Raw genomic sequence first — 20,873 nt, forward strand, 5'->3', positions numbered from 1 at the left:
GGAAAGCAGCGTAGCAACAGAAAATAGATTTTAATGTATTTACTTATCCATATTACTGAAGTTGTGGACACTGACCAAGATCCTGTTGCACTAAGCTTCTTGCTTGATGCCTGCATATGCGACAAAGCTCCCTCCAGTTTCTACTAATTTCAGTGAGAGCTGTAGTAGTGTAACTCCTTTGAAAAGCAGGCTGCAGACTTTTATTAGCTGAAGGCCAAGGTCAGAACTCAGGCATAGATTTGCATGAATAAATGCAGAAACAGTATGCCCAAGTGCTGGTATGAATCTTTTTCACACAGTAATTGCATCTTCTGCTTACTGAAAACATTTTCCTGTGCATCAATAAAATAGCCATTTATAAGAACTAAGGAAAATATTACAGACTGTGACTTTCAAGAAAGACTCATTGAGCAGGGTAAGAGAGAAGCAGAGGGCTAAATGGTAATAGGCAATATAAAAAAAACCATAGGCAATAGCATCCCTTCACCCCACTGGTTGACTTAAGAGTGATTAATAGTAGTGGAAAACCTAAAGATAGAAATTGAAGTAATTCCGTCTTCCTACAAAAGTAAATTCTTAACAATAACGTATTTCTACAGTATTTCTCACTGCAGACGTTTAGTCTTTTAGGAGCGAGGCCGCAGATACCTCAGCTCTTCAAGTTTACTGAATATGCTTTGGAGATTAATTTGACCAGAGCAAACTGATGGATATAAGCAACTTAAAGGATTGCTTGATGTCTAGCTGCTCTCTCTTTCATTTCTTTACCTCCCCTTTAAATGTCCTGGTAACTGTTTCTGCGCCTGCAGCGTCCATAATGATAAAGGAGGTAGAGCAGTACAAGATCAAAAATGAACAACAAGCCAACAGCAATGTCAAATCCGATAAAAATATCTGTGAAGGAAAAACAATAAAGAAAAAGGGAGTTAATGAAAGATGTAAATGTGTATCATTTTGCATACAGAGATAACAGTCTAATTACAAATATGTACAATGGAAATATAGTTACATTTTGTTCATATTTCTGGCAAGGTCACATGGCCTGCATTTACTGACATATGCAACATAAGTATAAAAACATGCTTCAATCCTGGAAATGCATAGATAGCTTCCTGTGCATGGGTAAAATCTTACTCCTAGGTTTTCACAGGGCGAGAGGGACCATGTGTACTTAATGCAAACTAGGAGTTTCATCAGGGATCAGCAAAACACAGAATATATGCAGGAAGGGGGAAATACCAGAACTATTGGAAAGTAGCATGTGCTGCCTTGCCCTTCACTTCCCTCCTGGAAATAATATTCAGGCAGGAAGAGGTTATCGGTTGTCAGCTGTTGGTAGTCCCAGGCACACAGCTGCTGTATCTGCATGGATCAGCTGCACTCTGTGTGTACAGCGGAGGTTAAGGTATCCTCAGTACATAGTACACATGCCAGAAATACAGATGCACCGGTCTTACTGTGTGTGTGCAAGCCATTTTTGCTTTGCATCTACAGAAGGTCTGATGCATCCAACATACACAGGACTCCTTGCACAGCACCCACACCCATATTTCTGTCGGACATTTTCAACAAGCGAAGCTCTAGTTTTGGCCATGGCCTTTAGGTAGCTCCTTATGTGAGTATGCTAATAATAGCACTGCCTTCACACTGGCAGACAAGTCTACTCTTCACATTTTCTGATAAATTTAATTTCTGTCGGCTTTCCCTGTCCATGGTAAAGCTGGTCCACACTTGTTAAAGGGACATCTATCGTGTGAAAGGTACAAAGTTTGGAGCCATTGATACAGTTTCTGCCTCCATGTCTTATGTAGAAAATACAGAGCTGTTACACTACCTTTCATTTTGTCTTTCTTCCCACATTCTTTTGACCAATTTTCCGTAATCACAGGAGAAACTAATTCAGCAAACTTCTCAAGTGGACAAGAAGAGGTGCATCCTGGCAGAGTGAGTAGGTAAGGATCCTTTGAAGAGTCATTCCGATAATGCATTTCAATGCTATATCGCCTGATTAACAACATTGAAAAGATTTTTTAAAAAAGGTTCTTAAACACAAGGTTTCCTATTTAGAGACAGAATGCTGGAAATAGGCTCTAACATCCTAGGACCTGTTCTTCAAGAATGGAGGCTTTGTGAAAGGCATCTGCAATGCCCACTTTGCCAAAGCTGGTTACATTACTGCACAGATCACCAGTCAGCTCAAAAGGTCCTTCTGAAGGCTCCTTGAATGGCAACAGCACCAGGCTCTTCTAAGCCAACTGGTTTACCTTGGGATTTATGAGATGTCTTGGAAATGTTGTCGCTATCATTTGAAGAAGTAGGAAAATTTATTTTACCATTTACTTCCAGCTGGTAAGGCCTGTTTTCCTCTTCTTCCTATCTTTCAAAGCACACAGATACATGCACATCCCGCAAACATAATTTTTCCTAGTTTTAATATAACTTTGTGCCTGTGGACTGCTCAGTGAAGAATCAGTTTAAAACAGATTTGTATCTCCTCACAATATTTGAGAGGAAAATGATTTTGGGGAAGGGGGAACCAAATTCCAAACACTCCGTGTTCTTGCATGGATAAGAAGATACTTGCCCACTGCTTTCTTGGTAGAGTTCAAAAAACTGGCAAGCAGCATATGGTGGCAGTTTTCCATTGAAAATATTGAGAGCAATCTGGAGGGCCCCAACTGTGGTGTCATGCTATTGGAAAAAAAAAATAATCCATCTTTGAAAGTCAGTTAAATCAACTACCATTTATGCAGAGTAATGAGACAAGAGTAGAGAGGGAGTGGAAATCAAGATAAAACAAAACCTGTGTAAATTTGACCATAAAAATATATTCGGTATATTCACCATTGGGAAAAACATGTTAACAGATTAGTACAGACAGCAGGGGACATTTCCAAAGAGTTGCTGCAGTATGTGTCTTACACCATCTAGCAATATTTTGGAGACAGAGATACTGGGGGAAAGCAAGATGTGGTCTGAGAAATAAATCTAGTTTTTCAGTGCATTTTGCTACTCCTTCCTTCAGGAGTGTTTTTGGTTCCAAAGTCAGATTAAGGCAGTATAAGGTAGTATATCCTATGGCATTTCAGGTGAAGATCCAAGTACTTTTTTTTAGATAGTATACCAGACAAATAGTTGCATACAAAGACTATCCTCCTCACCTCCACACACACTCCAGAACTTTTAAAATTGTTGCCCCTTCTGTTTGGACTTATACAATAAAATCTCTGTTTGGCTTCTATTTTGATGGAATCAGTTACCCACCCACCTGCAGTCTCTTCCTCTCCCCATTATCCCTCCTCTTGAAGGGTATCCCAGGAGGAGGAGCTGAAGGAAGTAAGTCCAAACACCTTGATGCCTAAATTTTGTAAGCATCTTTATATACATATTGGCTAGGCTTATTTATATTATAGTCTAACATCTACGTTTTAATTATTATTCAGGATCTGGAACTTTTTAGACTGATCAGTTTCAAAAATAAGAGTATACTTGATCTCAGGGCATTAAAGCAGCAGTGAAAATTCTGGATGCACTTCTTCCTTTTCAAAAAGAATATAGTAGGGCTAGAAAACACATAGAGAAGGCAGCAAGAAAGATTTAAGGTAAATTTTAAATTTACATTAAAAAAGATTAAGAAAGATTAAATAGGGTAGGAGTCTGTCTTGGAAAAGAAAAGATGGAAGAGGTGTGACAGAAAACAGTAGATTCATGAGTGACCCAGGCAAAATGAATAAAGAATGACTATTCCCTGTTTCTCACAATAGAAATGCTAGGAAGGAGCTAAATCATTATTAAGTTTCAAAAAAAATAAGGAAGTACTTTTTTCTTTTAACACACAAGTCATTGCCACAGGATGTTGCAGAGGCCAAAAGTATAAATACATTTAAAAAGTGATTAAATAAATTGATGGAAGAAAGTCTGTCAAGAGCTATTAAACACACAGACACAGATTCTATCTCAGGAAGTCCCTAAGCCACAGATTGCTGGAAGGTTGTATCAGGGGAAGCATCACTCTGCTGGCATTATTGTCACATTCTTCCCTGCCGTTAGCCATGGTTAGAGACAGGATAATGAATGAGCTAAGTGGATCTTGGTCTGACCCAAATGGCCCTCTTCATCCTCTAAAATAAAAAAAAAGAATCCACAGTTGTGTCATCCCTTTCTAAGCAGAGGAAGGGTTTGGAGGAGCAGCTGAAGTTCTGCTATGTGCCAGCATCTCTGGGTTAGGAGCACTTAAGGGAAGATGCAACTTACAGAAACTGCACCATTAAGTTGCAGAAAAAATGGATGGTAAAATACAAAGTTTTCTTTACCAAGTACAGTTTGACTGAAACTGAGGTGGGATCCATGCTCCTGCTGTGTTCTTGTACTGACTGGCGTTCAGCTTGTTAGCTGAATTGAACTGTATTATATTATTCTTTCATTTAACTTAGAGGGAGACTGATTATTCTCTTTAAGGGACTTTTACTGGTAAAATCATAGTAAGATTTATGAAAGATGAAAATACTCACTGCAGAGTAGACCTCCATTTTTCTTTGTTTTGAAGAATTGGCAGCTTGTTTAATACTATTTAAAATAATATTCACAAGGACACCTTAAAAAGATAGGAACAAGGAAGAGGAAAATGAAGATATAACATTTGCATAGAAATCAAAAAGGCAAAAGATTCTGAGTATCAAATAGAAGACATCTACTCAGGCCTCATACTCATTTTTTAGCTCACTACAAGTTCATAACTAGTGAGAAGATAATACAGAGGTGAAATATATCATTCATCATCCAGGTCAGGTGAAGTGACAGGATTTACAGGAAGTCATCTAGAACTACCCTGAGAACTGGGACTAATGACACTTCCAGTTTTGTTATGCTGAGACCTCCTCTCCGTCATTTTTTGCCTGTTTGGAGTGTTGTAATAATGACAGCTGTGCTAGCCTCTTCCTCTTCAGAAGCTGAAGAAATATTTTGAACTGTTTACTTCCAACAAGTCACACAGTATCAATTCTTCATTTTTCCAAAGCTCTTTTGTACTCCTTCTCCAGACCAAAGATATTCTAAAGCCAAGGGGATAAGGGCAGCAGAAATTCCCTGTAGCCCAATTTATACCGTTATAGGGAAAGGGCATAACTGGTGTGCCTGTGAACACTAGAAAAAAAGTCCTGACCACATGATACAGCCAGCTACCAGATAGTGGGCTTTAACGCAGGTCTGAGCCTGTAATTACTATATGGCTTGATCCAGTGATATATATGCCTAGATGATGAGTCTGCTAATAATTTTTTACCTAGGTCTAGACTGCAGGGTAGGTGCATTACAAAGCCTAGCCCCAAACGGTCCAGCCTGCAGATATTCAAGCTCACTTGTTTGAGTTTCCTGCTCATGGACACCTGGGAACGATATGATAAATGCCTGGGTTGTGTCCTGAAGTAGTGTCAGAATGTGCATAGCCTACGTGCCCCAATTTTGGAGCTAAGCACTAGTCCCAGTTCTTGCAGTATAGACATAACTTGAATCTCTCATCTTCTATTCTGATTGGACTGTTTTGGAGCAGCTTTGTATCAGTCTCCCAGAGAGCCACCAGTGTGTTGCCAAGGTTTTGGCACAATATGTAACCAGTACATCAAAGGGAAAAACAAAGGTCAAGAAACAATTAGAATAAACGTTGGAGAAACAGAACTTAAACTTAATCTAACCTAATATCAGACAAGTAATGATCATACCCATGAGGGCTTGATTTTATCCCTTGGATTTCTATAATCTTTCTTAAAATCCTAATCCCTTAAAAAATGTGGGATAACTAAAGACATTAATATTTACACCTTGTTTCAATATCTCATCCATGCAAATGCCAGCGTTCAGCACATATTTTCATGCTTAATATGGCATCCAGTGTCCACAGTTACAAATCAAGGTTCTGCATCAATAACTTTGCATGAGTAAGGTGACAGGATGTTGCATGTTATCATAAGCATTGTCTCCTCCTTTCTGAGAGCTATGCATTTTTTGATTTACCTCCTTGTAGTCGTGATTTCTCTTCTGTTTTATAAAGCCCAAATAGCGATAATAAGGATAATTCTGCCAGTTTTTCCATCTTGTCGATTACATCTTTGGTGGCCCATACAGGGAGAGTATAATTGTGAATACCCTAGTGACAAAGGAAAACAAAATAATTTTTTTTTCTTCTACTGGTTTCCATTGTCCTATTGCCCAGCCTCACACTACTACATTTAGCCTCTCTGAGGCTGTCCTGCAATTCTTTGTCCAGTGTGGTTTCACTCATCAGCACACCCTGAAATACCCTTTGTGGGAATGGGGATCAACCTGAAGTGGGTGAATGGGAAGAGGGGAAACACCTGTGTGAAGGGGATCCCTTGTAGGTATAATGTGTTCTTGCTATAGCGATACATGTTTTTGGTTTTGCTAGTGTGAAAGATTGCAGACATACGTCTTATCCTCTTCCTTTCCTCTGGGTCTTCAGGGTATAACCTAGCTCCAACTTTTCCTGCCTTTTCCATACAGTTGTCCAGATACTGGTTCCATCACTGGCCATTTACAGACAAGTGTAATAATTAATAATATGTAAAAATAAATTTACCCATTTATTCATGGGTAGCAATCATCACCTCCTAATTTTCTAACTGATAGATCATAATCTTACTTCTCATTTTCAACATCTAAGTATTTTGATGATTACCTGTTGATAGGTTAAAGCAAATAATTTCATTTTCCTGTTAAAAATCATAAATATGTCCTAGGCAGCATGCTCAAATAATTCTATAGCAGCATATTGGGAAGGAAAATGAGGGAATAAAGGGAATGGATTTCACTACCAGTGCTTCAGGATAAAACATCAAATGGAAACAACAGTTTCCCAAGTTGTAAACCATGGTTTTGGGTTATCTTTTACCAATGCACTAAATTAGAAATTAGATTCAAATTGGAAAAAAAAAAAAAAAAAGCAAATCCAGGAGAGAAAGCAACTCATTCCTGTGAAACCACATTGCCATGGTTTAATTGAAACCCAGCTTAGGAGTTATATTCTTTCCCGACCTCTATTGCCTTATTATTACCTCACAGTATAGAGTATCATATGTATTCCAGAGCTGGAAATTGTCCAGTATTTTAAGATGATTTAGTTCAAGTCCTGTGTTAACTGCCATTGTTTGTAAAAAATCCTGGGGGGAAAAAAAGTGAAGAGTATACCACAAATACTTAATACATATGGAACATATATGTATACAGATTCATTAGCACCCAACCTGGCAACACAGTAGTGTTTAATTTTACACAGGTGACACCTTTGTAGAGGAAGATTTTGGTTGCAGATTTCGTTTTGTAACCATTTCAAGGTACTGATTTCTGTTTCAGACACTGCTTTTCCTCAGCCCTGCTATGGATAAGTCTGGTGCTCTCTCTGCTGCACTCTTCTCTCCCTCTTCTGACTGCGCCAGGAGGCTACCTCAGTCACCTCAAGCCTTCAGATATAAGGAAGAGGAAGGCACTAAGGGAAAAGGAACATGAGAAAAAAGATGAGGAGAAAATAGAAAATTAAAGAGAGCTGAGGTAAATATTCAGGATGAGGCAAAAAGAAATTGTAAAGGAAACTAGGTTTTCCTTCTGCCATTGAAGGGGAGCTGAATATCTAAGTAATAGTTCCACAACAATTCCCATAGGGATTCTTGCTATGTGCTACCACAGAAGAATAAAGGGACTCCTTATTATCCCTTATTCCCATGTTATCTGTTTCATACTAGTAGCTGAGAGAGAGGATAGCTATGAAGTCATAATTCACCTTGCAGGTGAGTGAGACTGACCAGAGTAGCTGAGTTAGCAGAAAGTTAGAAATAAACCAAAAAAGGAAAATGTTGGGTTTAGCCCAAGCAGTAAGCCTGAAGTCAGTTTGAGAGAATGTGTACAGGTGCAGTCAGGGTATGAGGAACACAAAACCCCTGCTTTATTTGTGCAGTAGAGCTGTTACAAAGTGCATGGTAGGCAAAAAAGAGAGCAGCAGTAACCCCTATCTAGAGCAATTATTATCCACAAGAACATGGTTGCTTGCGGCAGGTATACCATCCATGTACCTACATCCTGCTGCAGCACTGGAGTGGGAAATTTTGAATCTCTGACTGTGAAGATTTGTGTCATGGCCAAAACAGAAGCATGTCCTGTGATGATTCCAAAATGCATCTCGGAGAAATTTACGTAAGTCAGAGTGTTCACCTGGTTGGGCTTGCTTTAGTTCTCTGTTGTAGTGTCACCTTCAGAAAGTCACAGCAGGAAGGCATAAACCTTCGCAAGTTTCAGATTTATCAGATTTTTTAGAATTGGTTTTGTGCTACGCTGTAAAACCGGAAATTGCTGCATCCAGAAATTTAGTCTCCCCTCAGATCATGGAACTTTAATTACATGCAGCTCTAAATAGTCTCAGAAAATTAATGTTAAATTCACATTTTAAAAGATTAATATACAAAAGTATGAGAAATGCAAAAGCATATCAAACATACTTTTTGATCATATTGGCCTAAATTTCTGATTTTAAGAGAGTGCTCAGGATTTTTTTTTTTCATTTATTTTTGCATTTCAGCAAAAGGAAACAAGGCAATTCCATAACTTCTACATCTTAGTTACTCTCTTTCTTAGATTTTGTTTCCTTTTTATTTTGTCTTACCATGTATGGTTGTATTCTATTTTGAAGTTCACTAGATGTTTGTGTTTCATTCTGAAGTTCATCAAAACGGGGACAGTCAGGCAGAGGAAAATGCAGCCTCTGAAACAAGAGCAGTAAAACTTAGAATAGTTCTAGAATTAATCAACACACCTCTAGTTTTTCTATTGCTGAGATTGCTGATGTAATATTTGTTAGATAGATTCATGACTGTGCCACAGCTACTCCATCCATAATGGTTTGTTTGGTTACCTTGTTCATGAATTCAGTTAACATAAGCAATGGACTGTGGTAACTTGACTTTTCAGTGGCTACTTGTGGCTATGGTAGCTTGATTTCCCTCAGTTTAAGTGATTTTGGCAAAAAGAAATTATGCATGTCTGTCAGGGATTGCTTTGAGAAATGGATCAGGGTCCATGATCAGAAATTTTAAAAAGCTACCATTTCCCTCTTAATTTCTGAATCCCCCCAGATGCATCTTGACTCCACGTGGTACTGGAATCTGAACTGCTTCTGCATCTACACATCCTGCTCTCACCTCTTTGGAGGTAAGCAGTGTATTATGGTAAGCATTTTAAGTACCACTTAATGGACAGAACTCGAAACAAGAGTGACAAATAAATTGTGCTCCAGAAATATCAAAAAGCTATGAGCCTAATGGCTCTGTTCTTGTTTAGGGGTATGGTTCACTTTTAATAACTCCACATGTATGCATTATGAGGTCACCTGATAGTACCTATTTGATCTGAACCATGTGTAAATACATATGTGTCCATCATACTCTGTGCTCTGGCAAATATGCTTTATGCTAATTGCAGAAGGACAGATGATACCTGATCCAGCATAAAGTGTCAGTAAAAAGTTATGATGAGCAAAATAAGCTTGTGCTGGTTCAACACTTTATGTCACATCACTAGAGCACTTTTGACCCAGCACTAATATTATCCTATATCCATACAAATCATGTCAAGGAACTGATTTAATATACACTGGAGACATTAATTTCAATATCTATGGCTTACGTATGTGCAAAGAGGTCTACTCTGTCTTGGGGTGAACATTCGCAGACTGCACTTCCAGTGCATCTCTTCTCTTTGATTTATCAACGTGAAGCTTGCAGCAGCCACCAACTGACACTAGCACACTTTTACTTGGACAGATTTCCAAAGGTGCGTTTTTTCTGTAACAGCAGCACACTGGAGGGTGAAGGCTCAAAGCTGCAATATGAAACTGGGGAATGTTGTTTAATTACACAATAACAAACGTTTCTCTTGCTGTATGGCTTAATTATCCCCCTCTAGGTGTTATTAATTAAGCCACTCCCTTTGGCCTCATTAAGCAGTGCTCAGTACTGTTGCCTGTCCGGTCTTGAAGGATCTCAGTGGCTGAAAAAAACCTGTGATTAGGTTTTTTTACAGGACTGTACTTGGCCTCAATTTCCCACTTTGCGTTGCTTAGGGCTTGAAAATACCCTCAAACATCTGCTTGGTTTAACAAGGGAACAATGTTTTTTCCAGGTGTTTGCATATTTAACAGGAATTTTGAGTTGCCGCAGAGGTGTGTTTCAGTGAAACATCAATACCCACTCCTGAAGCAGCTGCAGAAGTGATGAGGTTCTAGAGATTCCTACAAATGAGCTTGCCTTCTCCAAACAGGTCATTGCACTGCACTGTGATTCCCCTAAGGGCTTTGAGGTTTTATTTGGCCAAAGCTCTGACCGTTTTGATGCTTTTTCAGTCTTCTGGTGAAAGAACTTCCCCTAGTGTCCCACATTTAAATAACAGTGACAGCATTCTTTTCTGTTGAGGGACAGAGTCAAGTTTCAAGCTGAAGCACATTGTGCCTAATCCAGTTTGTGGAAACCCTTTCTCTCTGTACCTGCTTTCAAGCATGGCTTCCAAGAATGGAGGAATGCCAATGGGAGGCAGGTGCAGCCATCCCCTAATGACAGAGTCCATCCTCTGATGTTGGTGACTGGACAGGCAGTTATTTAATAGGGTTTTTGTATACATTTCCTTAAAGTCAACTTCTGTCCTTAAAGGCGGAAGACAATTAGCCTTTCTGTCATTACACTCAATAACTTTTTGTCCTTGTTCAACACACTGTTCCTTACACAGTTCTTGTCACAGGAGCCAGTGAAATTAAAATGTAAACCTGAGTCAGCCAGAGAGAGCTACATATAGTAAAACTTCTACAAGACCTATTATTCACGTAGGTCTGCTCTTATTATGAACCGCAAGGCAAGTGCTAGGGTTTCATTAAATGTTTGTATAGCACTGAGCATAAAAGGGCCCTTGTCTGTAATTAGGGTGCCTAAGTGCTACCAGAATAGGAAAGTAGTAATTGAGAGGTCATTATGGTGGCTGGTGAAAATTCCATTCCTTGAATAAACTATGGAACAAACTTGCCAAGGAGGGGAGGTCTGTCTAGCTGATTTGTGCTTAGAGAAGCACTTGTTCTCTATAAAGGTTTAGGGCAACTTCCCTTTAATACTGTCCAAAAGTGTCCTTGCCAAGAGAAATGTTAGAGCTGTACCTTGAAGAAAATGGTAGTGTGGACTACAATTCAGGTATTCTGCAACTATAGGAGGATTTTCATGCAGCTATTACAGTTGACCTATGACATGCTTGTCAGCCAGTAGCTGCAGTTGATGTTTTCTATTAGATTGAACTCAAAAAGAATAGAAAATATTTTTTAGCTTTTCCCCCCCTTTTTTCTGTTTTTTGCTTCTGGGAAAGTTTAAGGTGTTATAGGAAGTGTCCAGCCAGTACTCACCCGGTCTGTTGATTTTTGCAAAATATGAACTGGAATGGGTTGCCAGAGAAGCTCAGGGTTCCAAATTTGACTGCTAGTCGGTGGAAAGAGGCCAGAAAGGTACGACTGGGCACTCATAATGGTGCGATCATAATCTGTACTCTGGATGTAAAACTGAAGATAGAATGACAAAGAGTTAAAAATAAAATGGAAACGATACAAATAATAAGGAAATTTTATCCAACTCATCAATCCTGGCTTCTCGTTTTCAGTTTTATGTTTTTTGCATAAAGTCAAAACAGTGAAACCATAACTCAGCTTTCCAGGGCCCTACTTCATTTGCATAAATGGAATTGCCAAAGCATCTTTCAATTTGGAATCTAATCCTCAGACAGAACTAAGAAGAATAAGAAAGCAAGATTTAAAAGAAAGAAGCTCTCCATCTTCTGAGATTCAGAGGAACATTGATACGTGTAGATGTGGTGCTTAGGGACATGGTGTAGTGGTGGACTTGCCAGTGTTAGGTTTATGGTTGGACTCAATCTTAAAGGCCTTTTCCCACCTAAATGATTCTGATTCTATGATTCTGTGATCCATCTGCTATACCTCAGGAATGAAGGCACTTAGAACCATAAACCTCTCTTGGAAGCATGGCAAAGCTATAGTCTTTTACGCCTTCCCATCAAAGCATCCCTCATGTAGTGACCAAAATGGTAGTGGTACCTTCCCCACAATGGATCTGTACCATATAACAAGCACATCCAAACAACTGTTAGACCTCTCTTTTACAGGATGAAGTATGTGAACATGGCCCATCACATGGCTGGATATGCATTCACCTTTCGACAGGATAGAACAACATTGGGTCACTATGTATAAATTCCCAATTCGTTTGGTGGTGTGGAGCTTTTCAGTCCTGGAAGACTGGGCAGTGGAAGACCTGAACTGAATGTAGGAGCTGAAAGTTAGACTTCAGTCTATGTTTTTACCTTGACATAAAAGCCTGATTTACAAAAATGTTCTTCTATTACCTTAGTTTTTCCATTAATGAAGTGAATATGATGATGTGTTTTTATCTAGCACAAGTCCATAGTTCCGCTATGCCAGAGAAATGTCCTCCAGACAGTTCTGCTATATACCTCTTGCCTGTTGTATGTGCTGTTCAAAAAGTTGGAATATCTTTTCCTCACATACTGTCCAAGTTCAAATAGCTGCTGCATTCCAGTCTGCAAGGCAAGCATACAGATGATTATTAGTTTAAGGTGACTGGAAAATCTTAATGTAGAAGTTTCTTTTCTGTTTTCTTTTTTGTCTTCAGCAATCAGTTTTTAAGTGATCATGAACCATTTGTATAATGTACTGTATATGTTGTAGGTGATCTAGAATTTTTAACAGAAATATTTATATCTATGAAAAAAAAGATACGTTCTGAAATGCTAAGACTCCAACATCTGCTACAGGAAAGGCCATGCACCTGATCCTATACAAATACTGTTTCCACAGTGCTGTAGCTCTGTAGACACTCCTGGAGTTATACATAATCAACATTGCAAAGAGTATGTCAGTTAATGACAGCTGAGAAAGGATGATTGATAACCTAGTATTTATTATTGTCATTGCTCTGCTGTTCGATCAACCTGATAAATTTGTGGCTTGCATTTCATGCCTTAAGTAACGTTCTTCCATCTTTGCCTTGGTTCATCTGCAGTTGTCTTAGATTGCACACTGTCGATTCTGTTACTCATTTCCAAACCTGAGCTGAACTTTTTAACTTTTAGCTGTCAGAGAAGTACATTCTTACTCCTGCTGCTAAAGAGATAATAAAATAGCAAAAAGCTCTCAAAAAAATCTGTGTCAAAGCAGAAACTTTTTTTCTTCTTACAACATAAGCTATGTACCTGGGGATAGTAATGTGTTGTCTGAGTGTCTGAATTTTACAGATCTTTCAAGCCTCACTTCAAACACTAAATCCTGAACTGCATCATGATGAAGGATTATTAGGAAATGCATTGGCCTCTCTTTGCTCCAGAATTTCGTATGTCAAACAGAGTTAAAGAGCTAAGGCTTGATATTGAAATGCCAGAGCAAGAAGTAGGTTCAGTGCATCCTAGTGAAACTCTGGGCTGAGAGCAGCCTTATTAGAAGACACATTGTCCCCAGAAGCAGCCTTCTCCTGCAAGACTTCCCTTGTTTTGTCAGTAAGTGGTTGCCAGTCAAATGATGGGGTGTGGACTCAAAACTTGACCTGGTGGGCAGGTGTCATTCCTTTACCCTGTCACAGGGCCCAGTGCTTAATGGTCATTAGAACTTCATCAATGTTAGGAGTATAGACAATGCTTAAACTTGCCATTTATTTGAATGCAGACACACTGCCAGAAGGTTTTTGCTTTTAGGAAGGTAGTTACAAAGCTATGATGAACAAGATTTCAATTTAACAGTAGTTGGATGAATAATGTTGCAAAAATGTTTATGAATTACGGGGTATTGCTAATACCATATATCAGTACTTGGGATTTGCTAATGTTTCTGAGGCACTCGTAAAAAAATCTGCCCACTTCCTATTTTAGTAGCATATATAAGTGCTTCTAAGAAAGTCAACATACCTTGGTAAGTTGTCCAAATCCCTGGGGCCATTCACTTTCTTTGTGTAGATCAGTTGGAAAGTTTACAATTGGTGTTCGGTCACCATGTCGGAAAACCTCACAAAATTACCAGTAAAAAATCGAGTTAATTACTGTTAACATTCCTTTCTTACCCAGCTAGAAGTCAAGCATACATTATACTTCCAGTGACATTTTTCAAATGAAAATATTGGAGAGTCTGCAGAAACCTAGTCAAGTAGGATTGGAGTACATTCTTTACACACAAGAATAGGTATAATTATATAGGAATTTAGTGGGCATGAGCCTGATGATTCTTCCACCTAGAACACAGAATTCATCAGCCGAGATGTTAATGCTGAGATTACATACATAGTTAGGCACCTAGACAAGAAATCTGACTGCATTTTGGACACTCAGCACCTCTGAATATTAAACCAGTTACTGATGTGCTTATATGAGGATTTAATTACTTTGGCTTGGACACTTGAAACTTTTGGTAACTGCTTTTTTCATAGCAGTATCTTTAAAAGCAATTCCATGTACACATGGATCTTATGTTTGATTTCTCAATCTTCCTAAAATATAAAGATGAAAAAGCACGAACATTTACACTGTTAGCTTCCTTAATATTTATTAATATTTTTACATACATGTATTTAAATATTAATATTTTTGAAAGTCTGTAGGATTTTTTTTTTTCTGTTAAATTCAGTGAGAGCAAAGAGTTTTGTCGCTTCCCTATCCTGGACACTCCAGCATGGTGAATATTAGTGTGATACTTTCAATCATATGATTTTTACATCAGAAACCTTAAATGAGCCTTTTTCTATTTTTATTCCAGCATACAAAGAGAGTGCCAACCCTAGATTAAATAGTTCTGAAAAACTCTGAATTACCCTCCCTAAATATGACATGTGTGGGCTTAGAGAAATGAAGTCCGCAAAAGTATCACATGAAAGGAAATGCTGGAATACAAATTCACAGGGCTCCAGACAATCTTCAAGGATGCTGAGCCAAACTGTTGCAAAAGTTACCTTTGCTTGTATCAATGTTCACATAACCAACGTCATTCCTGACTTTGCAGAATAAAATGACAGTGTGGAAGCATGGTATATTTGTTCATAAAATTACATTTATTCCATAATACCTCACTGGTATATAGCTTGATTATAATTAACACTCTTCATTGCGTCATTAAGCCACATCATTCTTGCCCAAACATCAGAGAGGTTTGTACACACTAGTTAGTTTGCCACTCCCACTGGGAGGTGATTTATGTTTATATTTTTCAAAGTAGACACAAGCCATGTGGCTTAATGTTTTAATTACAACACACACCCTTTTCATCAGCCTTCTGCACTAATGTGCACAAACTTGTGCTAGAACAGGTACTTCGGAGGTGGAAAATATTATCCTTTAAAAGCAAATATAATTAGATTTCTCCCTCTGTTTGTTTTCTACACTAGACAGCAAGGTTTGCTAGAGTAGATGTTACCATTAGAACCATGTAGATAACTGCTTATTATTTTTTTGCTTTGCTAGTTGAATTTCACTGAAGATGTGGCCAACTTGAAATGAATATTTTTCAGCAAATCAAGGAGGTTTTTCCTCCATCATCAACATGTTGATCAACATGAAATTGCACAGTTTCAAGGAAAAAAAAATCCACCTTTTTTTTCTGAGTTCGAGTACAGCAAAATAGTCCATAAAATCTTTCTTAAATATTTTATTTTTGCTTCTCTATGCAATTTTCAATTCTGTACATGTCTTTTCTTACTAATCTGGAATCTCAGTTGGTTCTTTATAATAATTTCTCAGTGCACCTCTAGTGAACAGGAGAATAGGTAAAGAGCTACATTGTCTGGTGATTGATTCAGTTGCATGCAAGAAAAATGAGTGAGGAGGACTTTTGTGTCACCGCTTATTTCCTTGGTGTTTTGACATGCTGACATACATAGGTGTCAGGTAGGATTCATTAAATAATTTATTTTTCCGGAAAAAGCCGATGCCTCTGTAAAGAATGAAGGTTAAATTCCCAATTACAATGTAGCTGCATACTTTCTTGTTAAATTATCCAGCTTCACAGAAAAGCATTTTTATGAGTAACTGACAGTTGCTCAAACTGACTGACATGATTAAATGACTATTTTTTTAGGCAATATGTAGCAATGGATCAACACTTGGCCAATAAATATGCCCTTTTTATTAGTGAAAAAATACTGAAAATGTTTTAGATTTTAAACACTGGTTTATGGTGCTTTATACTTAATATGCAACATAACCCTCAGTGTATAGTTCGCTGTCACAACAGTCAACCCCTAAAAACTTTCAATAAACCAGAACAGAGTAGCATTTTACCTGAACAGAGGTGAGAGGGCAAAGAGATAAAGATGAAAAGATATTCAAATGTAAGTGGGAGCAGGAGATGTAAAGAAAAATATTTTCTCACTTTGTAACCTTAAGAAATGGAAGCAGTGGAGGGTGTTCTCTTCTAAAAAACAGCACAGCTTCTTTAAGTCCACACAAAATAGAAAAAAGTTCAGTTCCTTGTTTGTATTTCTGCATCTTCATTGCACAGTGACATACGAATATGATATTAACACTAAGTTGGAAGTAGCAAGAAAGAAACAAATACTTCTAGGAGCAGAACCCTGGTTTTAGGAATTGAAGGAATAAGCTTCTCGGCCAACCGATTTTTGTTTGTGCTCAAACCTCCTTCTTGCTTGCTACTTCTTAAAAAGACTTTGCTTCAGTTGCAGTTGGAAACGAAACGGTGACCTTATGAACAACTGCTTAACCTAAAAGGCTAACTCGTTCAGTCATAGTCAGCTACATTTTAGGAGACTTTTTTTTTTTAATTTAAAACTTTAAGAAAAGCTTGTGTATTTGAAAGTTTGTATTTTTCATTGAACACCTGATACTGTTAGGGAAAGAAAATGTATCCCTACAAAGCTTGCTTTGCTCATCAATATGTATTTCTCAACACTCATCGTTTGGATTTTGTTAAAAAAGAGTTGATCCTTCAAATTAATTTAAAAATATGTGTGCTGCAGCATTTGTTACTCCTGGCCTACAGATTGCCTTCCTGACCTTTCAGAAGACATAGAACATGGCAGGATGAGAGAAAAGGAACAAGGAGGCATCATAAAAGGTGAAAAGACACTAGAAACCAAGAAGGAAGGGAGGGCAAGGAGGATGTACACAAAAAGAGCAAAGCACACCTGTTTGGTATATTCATTTCAGCACTTCCATCTGAAGTGCTTCACCTCAGTCAGTTCTCAAAAGCAATAGATGGATAGTTACCAAATACCCTCTCCTTCAACTCTAATACAGCTTGAACCTGATTTGGTGTCTGGGTTCTCCCATTCACTCTTTGTAACTTTGTGAGGGTGATCACTTCAGAGCAAAATGGCCACATGACTCAGACTTTTCCAGCATTTGCTTCCATTGTTGTCAGGTGAAAAATCATATTGGAGAAAAACTGGTGCGGAGGAGAGGGTGAACTGAGAATATGGCATGTGTAGTACATGCCATATAACATCTTCATTCAGAAATGCCATGAATTACAGTGAATTATCTGTCTCTGAGTAATAGTAAGCATCTCACAGACATTTTTATTGACAGACTCAACTTCAGACAAAAAGATTTCTTATTTTGAAGCCAGCAGTAGGAATGAAGAAACAAGAGAGAAATGGAACCAGTCATGCTGCCAGTTCAGGGAAACCATGGATGCAGAAATACTGAGCATGTTTAGTCAAGGTTTCAAATGGCTTGGCTTGATTAGACAAATAGGTAACATGCTCAGTCAACACTTCCTATCCTGAGTTACAGGAAGAAAGACATGATGAAATCACAGTACCTCAGAAACCAAACCTCTTTGTATATATGGCAGGTGAAATGGGTGCCTGTGTGGAGACAGAAGTTACAGGTCAGAATTTCTTTATACAGAGGCAGTAAAGCAGTATTTCATTTCTACTTGGGTACCCCATGGGCCTACGTATTTCCTATTTTCTTCTCTTATGTCTAGTTTAAATTCAGTGCACAGGAATTATGGTGAAGACTACTGTTTACATGTGAGAAAGAAAATTAAAACAACATTTTGACAAATCGGCTTGAATTGGAGCTTTTCAGCCAAAAGGACTTGTGGCCAATAATCAAAACGCACAGAATCAGCACAAAGATGGAAACCATGAGGAGAGAGCAAGGCACCTTCCCAGAGCATAGCACAATTCTAGAAGTGAGCAAAAGGGAACATTTGTCTGTTTTTTCTCCCCTGCAGATGTATTTTACATTCTGCAGTTCTGCTAAGAAAGATTAAAAAAGTCATTATGACACATTTTCACAATGCAGTAATACTCTCAGGTGAAAACATAGCAACTTACAGAGTACAGCTGGAAAATGGCTATTGAATTATCTCAGAAAGATGCCTTTTAGACTTACCTTGACTGTAGCTATACCCTCATTATATCCCATTATATCAGTGAAATGTTCTGGGGCCAGTTCCTATCCTATTTATTTATGCTAGTAAATCTGTTCCCATGGAAATTCAATCAGTGAGTTCAGAAGGCAAAATTCAGTCAAACACACAGAAACCATGCCTTGAGAAAAGAGATGTATGTTGATAATAAGATTAAACCTATTGTAACTTTTTAGGCAGATTGGTCAGTCTGAGGGAAAGTATCAGGGATAAAAGGAAGACAGTTTAAATGAAATTTACCTATTATTTTAATATTAATTGGGATAAGCTACCCTATAAATAAATAAAGTGCTATTTTTTTTTTTTTTTGGTAGGTGGGAAAGGTGGCTGCATAGCTGTGGTAAGCAGCTGATTTTGGATAGGAAGCCTCTATCTCCATAATGGTGAGCATTTCCTGTAACTCTTTCTGCAAAACCATTGCTTGTTAGAACACAATAACAGCTGCAATTCAATAAAAGTCTCCTTCCTTTCAAGGAGTTAATTCTCCAAGGCTTGCTGACTGCCTGATTTCATCCGTGTGTCCAGTTCTCCCTCTTGTCATTGAAACAACATTTAGGTATATTGCTATACACAGAACGTTACTGGAATTAGCGTTGAGTCCTTGGCCTGTGTAGTGTCTGACAGAGCAATAAGCCTCGGCAGGAGAAGGAACTGGTTTTTCCTGTGCACTCTGGCCTCTCTCCAAGTGGTACATCTACAATGCAGCCAATAGACAACTAGATATGAAATACTTTATCTAGAGCTAGATGATATGTTTTGGACACAGTACTTCTGTCTGTTATCTGTATGTGCACATAATATCTCAAATAGCGAAAGGTGGAAGAAGATCTTAAAATTCCTGTTTATAAATGTGAATTCCGATCCCCACAACTTTATATTGGAAATATCCCTTTAGACTAACTATTCTTTATCGGTATACCTCTGATAAAAAAAGAAATTAGAATGAAAAGGACTATGATGCAACCTTCACGATCCAAACTATTTCATTGAATTAATCTCTCTTTTACCTGAGCACTTGGGGAAAGTGATGTTGAAGTAGTGTCTAGTTACTTTAAAATAACAAATGGCCCAGCAAAAAAACGATTACAGTCTGTTCTCAACCTAACTGCAGTTAATGCAACATGTGTCTCAAATCTCTACATAAAAATGCCCTTTTCTGTTTCTCAGTATACTGCTCTGCCAATTCAGTTATTCTGAAATGGAAAATACTTTTGTTTTTGTGATAACTTCTGTAACATCGTAAGCTTCAGCTTCTAAGCACAGAGAAGGTAGGCCATAATCACCAGCTCTCAGACTATGCATCAGAGTGTCAGCTAAATTAAGCAAGAACAGGTAAACTAGACCTCAGATCTCTTAACTCCTGTGCATTATGCATCTACCACAAAGCTAAGTTGTTCAGTTATCTTGAAATAATAACTAGGGGTTAGGAGATGAAAATTCTTATAACTAGAGGCATTTTAATCTTCTTTAAGTGAAGCCTTTGAACTCAGTAAGCAGAAGGGCAGCAGCAGTTATTTCTAAGTCTAAAAAGAGGCAAAGCAACTGCACACCTTGTTTGATTCGACAGCCATACCAAATTCCCTGTATTCCCCGCAACAAAACAGAAAACAAATCTACTTACTACAACGACAAATTTCAGTTCTCTTTCTGCAGTAGTCTGTTGAAGCAGAATGAGGATAATATGAAAAGAAAAACACAGGATCCTAGATGGGTTGGGAAGCCATATCACTCCCATCCTGGCAGAGGATGAAAAAAGGCTTCGTAGCTCCAGCAGCTGCTCAGGCTGAACAGCCCAGACGTCAGGCTGTACTTTCAAAAGGGGTGGAACTGCTGCCGGTGAATTTCAAATCCAAGAGGAATGTTGTGTGACTACGCAACAAATTGCATCGCCCTTTGTTTTCAAATTACTGTTTACATTCTATTTAATCAAATCATAATTCAGTTCCTTTTTCTCTGTGATATTTTTCTCTTTTGCAGTGTAAGGATGAGGTTAAAATACGAAGGAGTTGCTAAGCATTCCTAATGTTTCAACCTACTTGTTCTGTTTCCACTTCTCAGGGCTTGGAATTTTTCCAGACTATAGCATGGCCACGAGGATAAACTCGGAAACAAGAGCCAGGCAATACTGTTTCTCTTTTCTCTTTGCTGCTCAGTTAGTCCTCTTTTCAGCTTCCCCCCCCTCCTTTTTTCTTTCCTCTTCTACATTGTCCCTGTGAAATCAGAATAATTATTTCAAACAATATGTAGGTTAAAATTACCTGTCCCTCAGATAAAATAGTTTAATAAATCTTGCAACAAGTATGTTCTTTAAGCTCCTTGCTGGGCAGTTATTTGCTCTTCAATTTGTGTGTTGCTTTTCTTTTCCCCTGGAGTATAT

General features: G+C 38.2%; 1 protein-coding gene across 1 annotated transcript; it reads right to left on the minus strand.

The window, feature by feature from the left end:
* Positions 1-775: 775 nt before the first annotated feature.
* Positions 776-20,231, minus strand: LOC103899865 (prostatic acid phosphatase). Its single transcript, XM_009280434.1, has 11 exons — positions 20,118-20,231; positions 14,020-14,115; positions 12,556-12,642; positions 11,438-11,590; positions 8,666-8,764; positions 7,068-7,172; positions 6,010-6,142; positions 4,512-4,594; positions 2,585-2,691; positions 1,835-2,004; positions 776-894 (listed from the first exon to the last, which is right to left on the minus strand). The coding sequence occupies exons 1-11, from the start codon at positions 20,229-20,231 to the stop codon at positions 776-778; spliced, it is 1,266 nt and encodes a 421-aa protein (XP_009278709.1).
* Positions 20,232-20,873: the final 642 nt, after the last annotated feature.

The sequence above is a fragment of the Aptenodytes forsteri genome, unplaced genomic scaffold, assembly GCF_000699145.1.
Source record: "Aptenodytes forsteri isolate BGI_AS27 unplaced genomic scaffold, ASM69914v1 Scaffold523, whole genome shotgun sequence".
NCBI classification, from domain to species: domain Eukaryota; kingdom Metazoa; phylum Chordata; class Aves; order Sphenisciformes; family Spheniscidae; genus Aptenodytes; species Aptenodytes forsteri.

Coding starts and splice junctions, on each gene's coding strand:
- LOC103899865 (XM_009280434.1), bottom strand. CDS start 20,231: ATGGGAGTGATATGGCTTCCCAACCCATCTAGGATCCTGTGTTTTTCT. Junction 14,116..20,117: donor AACTGAAATTTGTCGTTGTA/GTAAGTAGATTT, acceptor TAATTTTGTGAG/GTTTTCCGACATGGTGACCG. Junction 895..1,834: donor GAAGAAAGACAAAATGAAAG/GTAGTGTAACAG, acceptor TTTCCTTCACAG/ATATTTTTATCGGATTTGAC.